This window comes from Tupaia chinensis, unplaced genomic scaffold, assembly GCF_000334495.1.
Source record: "Tupaia chinensis unplaced genomic scaffold, TupChi_1.0 Scaffold000023_1, whole genome shotgun sequence".
Taxonomy (NCBI): domain Eukaryota; kingdom Metazoa; phylum Chordata; class Mammalia; order Scandentia; family Tupaiidae; genus Tupaia; species Tupaia belangeri.
This window is the reverse complement of record NW_006159453.1, coordinates 2,307,470-2,317,495: the sequence shown is the minus strand read 5'-3', so window position 1 is coordinate 2,317,495 and position 10,026 is coordinate 2,307,470. Positions and strand designations below refer to the sequence as shown.

General features: G+C 38.0%; 1 protein-coding gene across 1 annotated transcript in view; it reads left to right on the top strand.

Annotated features, from left to right (window-relative positions):
• Positions 1-9,600, top strand: part of CDC7 (cell division cycle 7) — a 25,842-nt gene extending 16,242 nt beyond the window's left edge. Inside the window, exons 9-12 of the mRNA XM_006140158.3 lie at positions 1,048-1,226; positions 2,756-2,838; positions 6,078-6,227; positions 8,514-9,600. Coding sequence (XP_006140220.1) covers positions 1,048-1,226; positions 2,756-2,838; positions 6,078-6,227; positions 8,514-8,902 — 801 coding nt within the window. The 3' untranslated portion in view covers positions 8,903-9,600. The remainder of the gene's footprint in view (positions 1-1,047; positions 1,227-2,755; positions 2,839-6,077; positions 6,228-8,513) is intronic.
• Positions 9,601-10,026: the final 426 nt, after the last annotated feature.

Genomic DNA, 10,026 nt, shown 5'->3' with positions numbered 1-10,026 from the left:
GAGGAATATTTAGACCCTGAAGGCCTTTTCTGTCATTGCTAGAACACATAGTTGATAGTATAAAGATGTTGTAAAGTTTCCAAATTGTCATCAATGCTAGATGGTTATAAATTGACTTATATCCTGTGACAGCTAGACAGTCTGAGCAACACATTAAAACTTATTTTAGCCAATGTAATTGTGCAGTTTACATCTCTGAAATGGAGTTAGACACTAGAATGTAACTGTTTCATACTTGAGTAACATTAGGAAAAGTTCTAATAACAAGTGAGTCAAGTCCAGCAGGTGGTATAGAGGTTAAGACAGCTTATTCCACCCAGTGACTGATCGTACTGTTCAGATATGGACTCCGTGGCTTGAATATCACAGCAGGCACATTGTGTGTGTGCACCTAAAATCCTGAGAGGAGAATGGAGGACAGAAAGGACTGGTGTGGCCATCCCCCCAGAGGGTGATTTCTCACTTTCTCTGTCTTTGTCTGTGGTGAGTACATGTACCCTTATTTTAGAAACTAAGGAAAAAATATAGAAAAAAAAAGAATAAGTCAAATATTTATCAAGCTAGGATTAATAAGTCATTTCTAATTTAAGTTTGACAGAAAAACCTTAAACATTTTTTTTTTGGAGAGGTTTTTTTGCTATAGGGCGTGTGCTCTCACCCGACAGACAGAGAGACAGAGAGAAAGAAAGCGAGAAATCACCCCCCAGGGGGGATGGCCACGCCACAATCCCTTCTCCTCCATTCTCCTCTCGGGCTCTTGGGCACGCATGCACACGCTCCTGGCGTGAGTTTAAGCCACCGGGTCCGGGACGTGAACCGCGGTCGACTACGTGGGAGTCCAGCGACATGGCTATTATGCTAACTGTTGGTCCCCAGCCTTAAACATTTTGATAGACAACTGTTCGTGTACAATCCAATAGCACATTCCGCAATTTCAGAGCCATACTTCTATTGTTGCTTTTTTGCCATGTCTACATTTGTAGACATCGTATTAAATATATCACGTTAAATGTTAGGAAAATACAAACTAGGACTTCTCTTTTACAGCTCGTGAAGCAGTCAAAGACTGTGGATATACTATCGAGAAAGTTGGCAACAAAAAAGAAGGCAGTTTCCACAAAAGTTACAAACAGTGGTGTGATCAGGAAAACTGGCAGCTCTTGTCCTGCTAATCTGATCTGTGACTGCTATGCAACAGATAAAGTTTGCAGTATTTGCCTTTCAAGGTAATGGGACTATAAAATCACCAGACAAGATTTGCATTGATTTTGGTGAGCAATTGATTTAATGAGCGAAAGGTAACAACAGATTTGTGCACTCTACAGGCATCAGCGCTGAGTGGTGCCTTGAGGAGCAGATGATAACTTTTGTCATATATTGTTCATCTGAAATGCATATGTTCTTTGGAAAAATATGTTTGCTCTTATAACAAATAACTTGGGGGGGGCTGGGGAATAGCTTTTTTAGAAGCTTAGAATTACACATTTTACTTATATAATCTTTCTATTTTCCCTCTTTATTCCTTTTTGGGATAACCAAAACCAAATAATATAGCTGCTCTCCTACTCCCACCTTCAACTCTTTGCCTCATAAATTCTTTCCTTTACTTCAAGACTGAGTTTGCATAAAGCCTTTCCTGGTTAATTTAATATATAAGTGGAAAAGTGTATCAGTAGTTAATTACCCCAAACAAATTAGTATTTAAGTTTATTTTTTTAATTTCTTTTATGAGAGAGAGAAAAATACCAATGGAAAGACCCTCAACAAGGTCTTGTCACAGGATGATCACTCCACCCCTTCAGTCAGCCAGGACGATGGGCATGTGCACGTTCACCCTTTATTCATTTGGACCTGATATCCAACCCACACTTTTCCATGTGGCCCCAGCATCGTAGAGTAGCGCCCTATTGCTTGTGCCATCAAAGCTGGGCTCAAAAATGGATTTTTATATGAGCTCCTGTTGTATTTTTCCACTATGGTGTTACCATCTACTATCTACTTTTAAATATTTATTTTTTGTAGTGGTTTTTGCCTCAGGGTATGTGTGCTCACTGGAGAGAGAGACAGAGATAGAGGGAAAGTGAGAAATCACCCTCCATGAGGGATGGCCATGTCGTAGTCCCTTCTTTCTTCATTCTCCTCCCAGGATCTTGGGCATGCACTCACATGTGCCTGACATGAGTTTCAAGCCACTAGGTCCAGGACTTGAGCTACAGGTGCTCATGTGGGAGTCCAGTGATGTAACCACTATACAATCTGCTGGCCCATATACTTTTCATTTTTTTTTAAATGTCAGAGGGCACATGTATGTCCAAGAGGGGATTGGAGGAAAGGGAAAGAAAGAAAGCACTCCCAAGAAATTCTGATCATGCCTTAATCTTTTTTCCTCCAATTCTCCATCCCATCAGGACCTGGGATTTGTGTGCATGGTTAGCATGATTTTCCAGCCATGGGTCCAGGATCCAAACCTTCATTGGCCATGTCAGATTGACCCTAACCACTGTATTATAGGGTCAACCCCTACTATCTCTTTTTATACTTGGAAGTTGTCTTAAAGCCTTTTTGGAGTAAGGACAGGGAACTAGTAGAAGAGGGAAAAACTAGTAGAAGTAAAATCTAGATAATTTTTGCTTTTAATAGCTTATTTATGTAGATATCAAGGCAGCATTTATTGTAACTAAATTGATAAATATTGTCGTTTTGAACTTAAATAGATCAACTTTAATATAACATATTCTTATTTATTCATCGTAAGGCGCCAGCAGGTTGCCCCTAGGGCAGGTACACCAGGATTCAGAGCACCAGAGGTCTTGACAAAGTGCCCTAATCAAACTACAGGTATGTCGTACTGTAAATACAGAACCTAATTCAAATGGATTGTCTCAGATTTATTTTATGATCTTTGTCTATTTATGACTAGTCTTTGAGCTCTTTAAACTATGCAAGCAGTTCTAACAGCATAGCATTTTCATTTTTGAGATGCTATTCTTTATGAAAATGTCTAATGCCAACATTGCCTTTTCTTTTTTTACATTTTTATAAATTTTATTTTGCTTATCTATTTACAAGATGATTTTTTTAAAGAATTATTTTTCTTTAATTTTGTTTATTATTAATATCATTATTATTATTTTTAATTTGACCAGAGAGAGAGGGAAAGTGAGAAAGCAAGCTGCCAGATCCAGAACTTGAACCACAGTGGGCCATGTGGGCATCCAGTGTCTTAACCACCATGCCACCCGCCAGCCCCTATTTACAAGATGTTTTTATCAGGAATTTTGTTAACATCAAAATTGGAAAGGAAAAATTGTTTTAAGTAGTTTTTCTAGCATTTCATCTATTCGTGTAATAACCCCAAAACTTTCTGTAATGTAGTTATAATTATGTTTGATTAAAATTATTTTTTGTTCAGACCAGCTGATAGCATAATGGTTATATTGCTGGACTCAAATGGTAGATCGTGGTTCAAGCCCTAAACCCAGCAGCTTGAAACTCACACTGGGCACCTGTGTGTATATGTGCCTAAAATCCCAAGAGGACAATGGAGAAGGGATTGCAGCATGGCCATCCTCCCTAGGGGGTGATTTCTCGCTTTCTGTCTATCTACCTCTTTCTTCAGTGAGCACATGAATCCTATAGCAAAAATCTCTCTTTAAAAAATAAAAAAAAAGAATTACATATATACACACACATATATTTTTGTTATTATGAAAAAAATATAATAGCAGTTAAAAGATTTTGAAAGAGGAAAAAAAGTCTTCTGTAATCTAAAAAGTTATTAGGGAACCAGAAGTCAGGAAACATCTTGTTGAATAAATAGATGAATCTTGGTATTCACTTGGATTATGGGCTTTGAAGAAATGCATTCATTCATCATATGTCTGTTCAGTGCTTGCTAATGATGCACAAATGAATGAGACCATCTGCTCACATGCTGTTCAGGACATACTCTCAAATAATTATACAATAACATGTTGAGTATGATGATAAAACTTTATAAAACATATTCAAAGCGTATGTATCCTGATCTGAAGTGATTATGTAAGGAAGTTCAAGGAAGAGATAACAGGTGAGAATATAAATTGGGTGAGGAGTTAACTGAAGGATGAGCTGAGGAACTCAAGAAACAGTACAGACCAGCGGGTTGTGATGGCATGTGCCTATAATACTAGCAGTTTGTAGAAGCTGAGGCAGGAAGACTAAGACATGGTGAGACCCTTTCTAAATAAAAAAAGAAGGAAAGAAAGAAAGCAGCATAGTGTAGTCATGGAAAGCATGAAGGCTTAGTATTGCTAGAGTGTAAAATACAAGTCAAGGAATGGTGAGAAATAAACCTAGAAATAGGTGGGAAGGTCAGATAACGTTTGATCAGCAGCTTGGACTGTATACTTTAAATGTTAGAAAGTTATTCAGGGGAAAGAAATGGTAATATTCTAGATGGATCATTGTAGCAGGTGTACAGAGAAGACAGTTTTAGAGAATTGTGGTCCAGATGATATATTATGAAGGCATGAGTTAGAGCATTGTTAATAGTGAAAAGAAAGGTAAAGGATTAGAAAATCAGTGCTTGGTGATTGAATAATCGAATATAGAATTTGGGCGTGGGATGGTAATGGGAAAAGGCATCCAAAATATTCTCCAGATTCCTAGCTTGAGGGACTTGGCTGTGTGCCAACCAGTAACCAAGTTAGAGATTAAAGGAGAAGGAACTAGTTTATAGGAAAAGGTAAGATTGGTTTGGAGCTTAATTGGTTAAGATATGGGATATCAGGACCAGCAGAAGGCATATTGGTTATGTCACTGGACTCCCATATAGTTGACCGCGGTTTGAGTCCTGGACCCACTGGCTTAAGACTCATGCCAGGCATGTGTGTGTGCATACCCGAAATCCCAAGAGGAGAACGGAGGAGAAGGGATTGCAGCATGGCCATTCCCCCAGGGGGTGATTTCTTGCTTTCTGTCTTTCTGACGACCACACATACCCTATACCAAAAATCTCTCTCTAAAAAAAAAAAAGATATAGGGTATCTAGATGGAGATGTTGAGAATAGAAGTTACGTCTGAAGTTTGGCCAAGTTGCTGAACTGACAATATAATTGCGTGTCATCATTATATAAATGGTAGTTGAAGCCATGAAGTGGCTGGGCCAGTTGGGGAGCATGCATATACAAGGGGAGAGGTTTGAACTCTGAGGAGCCTCAGCACTTAAGGCTTGAAGAAAACATTGAAGGAACAGGCAGAGTTACAGAGAACTAAGAAAGGAAAATGACAGAGTGGTCAAGGAATAGAGGGCAAATGACTTGATACTAGGAGTACAGCTGTTAAGAAAGAAGCTGTTTCTGAAAGAAAAATAAAAAGAGCTTTGTAATACGAGGCTGAGCTGGTGTTAATCTTAAGGGCCAGAATTCTAGAGGTTGAAGTTTCTATGGAAATAGTTGTGGAAGCATTAGGCTGAAGAAGAGTTCTAATGTTCAATACTTTATACTAAAATGAAACACTTTTCCTGTAGTATGCTGTTATCTACGCTTATCCAGAATTTTCCCCACATAGCTATTTTTGGATTTCTTTTGATTCTATAAGATGTACATTTAGTGTTTGTAATGATTAACTATCTTTTACATTTCCCAACATGTTGCTCAAGGAAGAAAACATTGTATTTTGGGTCAGGATTCTCAATCCTGGCTATGTGTTAAAATTCCCTGAAGGACTCAAATACCTCCTTATAGAACTAGTCAGTAGAATCTCTGAAGGACAGGGCCTAAGCATTTGAAATTTTTTGATTTACTTGTTTACTCCATGAGAGAGAGACAGGCTACCCCCAACAAAGTCTTCATGCCATGATCTACCCCATTCTCAGCCAGCCCAGATCATAGGCACACACACATGTGCTCCTAGCGTGCTCAGGAAAGTCGCACGACAGGAAACCAGGACCTTTCTGTGTGAGTCTGTTATCACAGCAGTACCATCTGGCCCCTACATCTGAAATTTTCAAGGCTCCCAAGATGCTGTGCACCATAAAGGTTGAGAACTGATAATAGATTTAGAATTCATTTTGTAAAATGTGTTTTCTGTTGCAGCAATTGACATGTGGTCTGCAGGTGTCATATTTCTTTCTTTGCTTAGTGGACGCTATCCATTTTATAAAGCAAGTGATGATTTAACTGCTTTGGCCCAAATTATGATAATTCGGGGATCCAGGGAAACAATTCAGGCTGCTAAAACATTTGGTAAGCAGTTTTATATTATGGAACATAACAAATGTCTTTAATTATCTCTGACAACCCTCTTAATAAATTATTACAAAATATTCTTTACAAATAAACAATTCTGCTCATAAACTTCTGTAATTTTCAGTAAAATATTTCTCAATTGCTTGAAAATAAATTTTCCTTTCAGAAATTATCATTCTCTCTATATATAACCATTTCACCTTAACCATGCGTAAAGTTCTGCAGTGCTCCAGTATTTAAAATTCAACTTTGTAACCTTAAACAATAAAATCTTAACTGCTTTTAGTTGTGGTTTGACTTTAATTACATAAGTAGTTTTTAATAATTTAATATTTTTATTGTATATTAAGGTACTCTACTTGGTTCTGAGAATGTCCTTAAATTTAGATCTTAGTGTAAACTAACAACTAAACAGTTCATTATGGTACTTTGTAACAAGGACTACAGTGGAGAAGAGAATAGAAATGTGTGTTAATTTTCGGGTTCCTTAGGGTTAGAGTAACAGAGAAGTGAAATGAACAGACCATTTTTACTATTAGGGTATTATTATTATAAGTATATTGGATGTGGGAAGTCATCTCCTTAGCCACTCAAGTTCTTCTTCAAGACCAGAATATGCAGTGCATTTCATAGGGCATCTGAGGATTATCTCAGCTATGGCTGGCCAACAACCTCCAATGCCCACTTGTGTTTATTCTTCAAGCACAATTATAGTTAATACTTTCTAAGGAGTGAGTATGATTTTGTCACCTTGCTAACATAATATGGAACACTCCTCTGGGACAAAGCTCTAGTCAGTCTACTTCAAGAGTAGTTAGACTGCTTTGTGACCAGACCCAGGATCAATGGGTGTTTTTCCTTTTTTTGGAGAGGTTTTTACTATAGGGCACGTGCACTCACCGGAAAGACAGAGAGAGACATAAAGACAGAAAGCGAGAAATCACCCCTGAGGGCGGATGGCCATGCCACAGTCCCTTCTCCATTCTCCTCTCGGGACCTTGGGCACACACACACACACACACACACACACACACACACATGCCCAGCATGAGTTTAAGCCGCCAGGTCCGGGACTCAAACCACAGTTGACTACATGGCAGTCCAGCGACATAGCCATTACACTAACTGCTGGTCCCTGGATCAGTGGGTCTTAATCAGGATTTCATATCAAAAATATCTGAGAAACTTCAAGAAATATATATACCTGCCCCACCTCGCCCATTCCTAGAAACTATGATTCAGAAAATATGATAGAAAGGCTCTAGGCTTGGCTTGAAAAAAAAGAAAAGAAAAAGTGATTTATCAAGAACCAATTCTGTTTAAGAAGCACTATAAAAATGATTGCCCTTTACTTGGGCACCAGAGCCATGGTCCAATCCACAAGAAAAACTTGGTGGTTGTAAAGAAGATCACATAATATGGGACCAGCAGATGGCAGAATGGTTACATCAGCTGGACTTGCACATGGCCGTCTGGTTTGAGTCCCGAACTTGGCAGCTCGAAACTCATGCTGGGTAGGTGCGTGCGTGCCCAAAGTCTCAAGAGGAAAATGGAGGAGAGGGGATTGTGGCGTGTACTTCCCGCACCCCATGGGGATGATTTCTCACCTTTTAGGTGTCTGGCGAGTGCAGGCACCCTATGCAAAAATTTCTGTTTTAGATAAAAACGAAAACCACATAATATAAGGGTTTCATAAAATGCTTTTGCAGCAAAGTCAACCCAGACTTGTACCTATTTTGTATCTATTATTAAAAAAAATGTTATTTGAGGATACACATTTTGTCAATTACAATATAAGTTAGCAAAAGTAATAGTAGAATTCTAACTGGTTTCTAATGAAGTTTTAAATGATCAATTCTCTCCAAGAGAGTCAGGCCTCCCACAGGGATTCTTGAGCAGAGTAGTGACGTGATCAGGAGTGTCCTGGGCATACAAGGGTGAGGCATCCTAGGCAAGGACAGGAACCATGCAGTCAAAGGTGTGGAAGCTTGAAAGGGTGGGGGCTGGGAGCTATAGCTGGGCAAAGATTACAGAAGGGTAAGGTGAAGCTGCAGATGTTGTCAGAGCCAAGTAAGAGCCTGACATAGCTTATTCACTGCTTTTTACTGTCTCCCCTTGATGGCTTGGCCTTCAGCTATGGAGTGCAGACATAAATGTACATGTGTTTTTTTGTCTCATGCTCTGTGTGTGTCTCCATAAAACAAGTGGTTGAACTTGCATGCTTATCTTGAGAACCTTCTGATACAGTCAAATGATGTACTAAAATACTTTATTTTCTTTTAGGCAAATCAATATTATGTAGCAAAGAAGTTCCAGCACAAGATTTGAGAAAACTGTGTGAGAGACTCAGGGGTATAGATCCTAACACTCCAAAATTAAATACACAAGGACCTGCTTCTCAAGACCCAGCTTTTTCAGAGAAGACTGACTGTAAAGCTTCCAACTTCGTACAAACATCTCAAGTACAGCACTCAGGGAATTCATTATATAAAGGGGACAGTAATAGCTGTGAGGATCATTTTGATGAGTTTACTACCAATTTAGAAGGCTGGGATGAGGTACCTGATGAAGCTTATGACCTGCTCGATAAACTTCTAGATCTAAATCCAGCTTCAAGAATAACGGCAGAAGAAGCTTTGTTGCATCCATTCTTTAAAGATATGAGCTTATGATTATGGTCCTTTTTTTCATGTTTACTGTTGTGTATTGTGAGGTGGAGTAAAAGAGTTCTTTGTAATAGGCATAAGGTTTTGTTTATAGACCAGGGCATAATGAATAATTTATTTTAAAATGTTAATAGTATTTGCTGTGGTGGAAGGCTCTTAAATATAGATTAAGATTACTTAAAATGCATGAGATACTTTTTTGGACTAACAACATGATCTTTGAGTTAAACCCACCTAAGTAGAATCAGAATTTTAGTTTGCTTAATTTTAGCCTAGTACATAAAGATTCATGATAAAAGCTTAAAATTAATGGACGTGATAAAGGTTAAAGGGATCAAAAGATTTAGTTTACTGATTTCTTAGAGCCGTGAGCTATGTATACTTTTAGAAAACAATTTGCTACTGGTGCTATAACAATTTTATAGCTAAAGAAAATAATTTCCTTTTCTAGAGGTATATATTATACCTTTTATGAACACTAAAACAATGAGGACATTTTGGTCATGGGGCAATATCATTTAAAATTGAATTTAATGTATCCATTTTTAAGAGCTATTTCATGCAAGCATTGTTTTGTATGAATCACCTTTTTTATGTGAACTGCCTTTTCTAAAAGATTTTTCTTGATTTGTCTTTGGTCTCAGCTCCCACCTAACACATTCTCCTTGGAAATTATATGGTGCTTATCCCAAAGTTTCTGGGTGCTTTTATTCAATACTGTTTGTGTTTACAATTGGGAACTTAAAAAATACATACACTGTTTAATAAGGGAAGCTGTAGGGCCAAGGTAAAGATCGACAGCCCAAGGTGCTTTTCCTTTTCTCTTGATTTTGTATATTTTTATACCATCATAGGTATATATCTAAATATGCCTATAAAAGAAGGAGTAAAACAAGTAATAAAAGAAAAACAATTGAGAATATTATTGGAGAATTTTTTTTTTTTTATCGCGGCCCATACCATCTAGATCTCTATATCCTGTTTGGACTGAGTTGGTTCTGCTCAGAGAAGAATAATTACTGCAATCTTAGGTAGGTTGGGAAGAGCAATAATGAGCAAGCAAGGGAGAAAAAGACTGAAGGCAGAGGTTTATGTGTTAGTCACGTTCTACGCTTACATGTACATCTCAA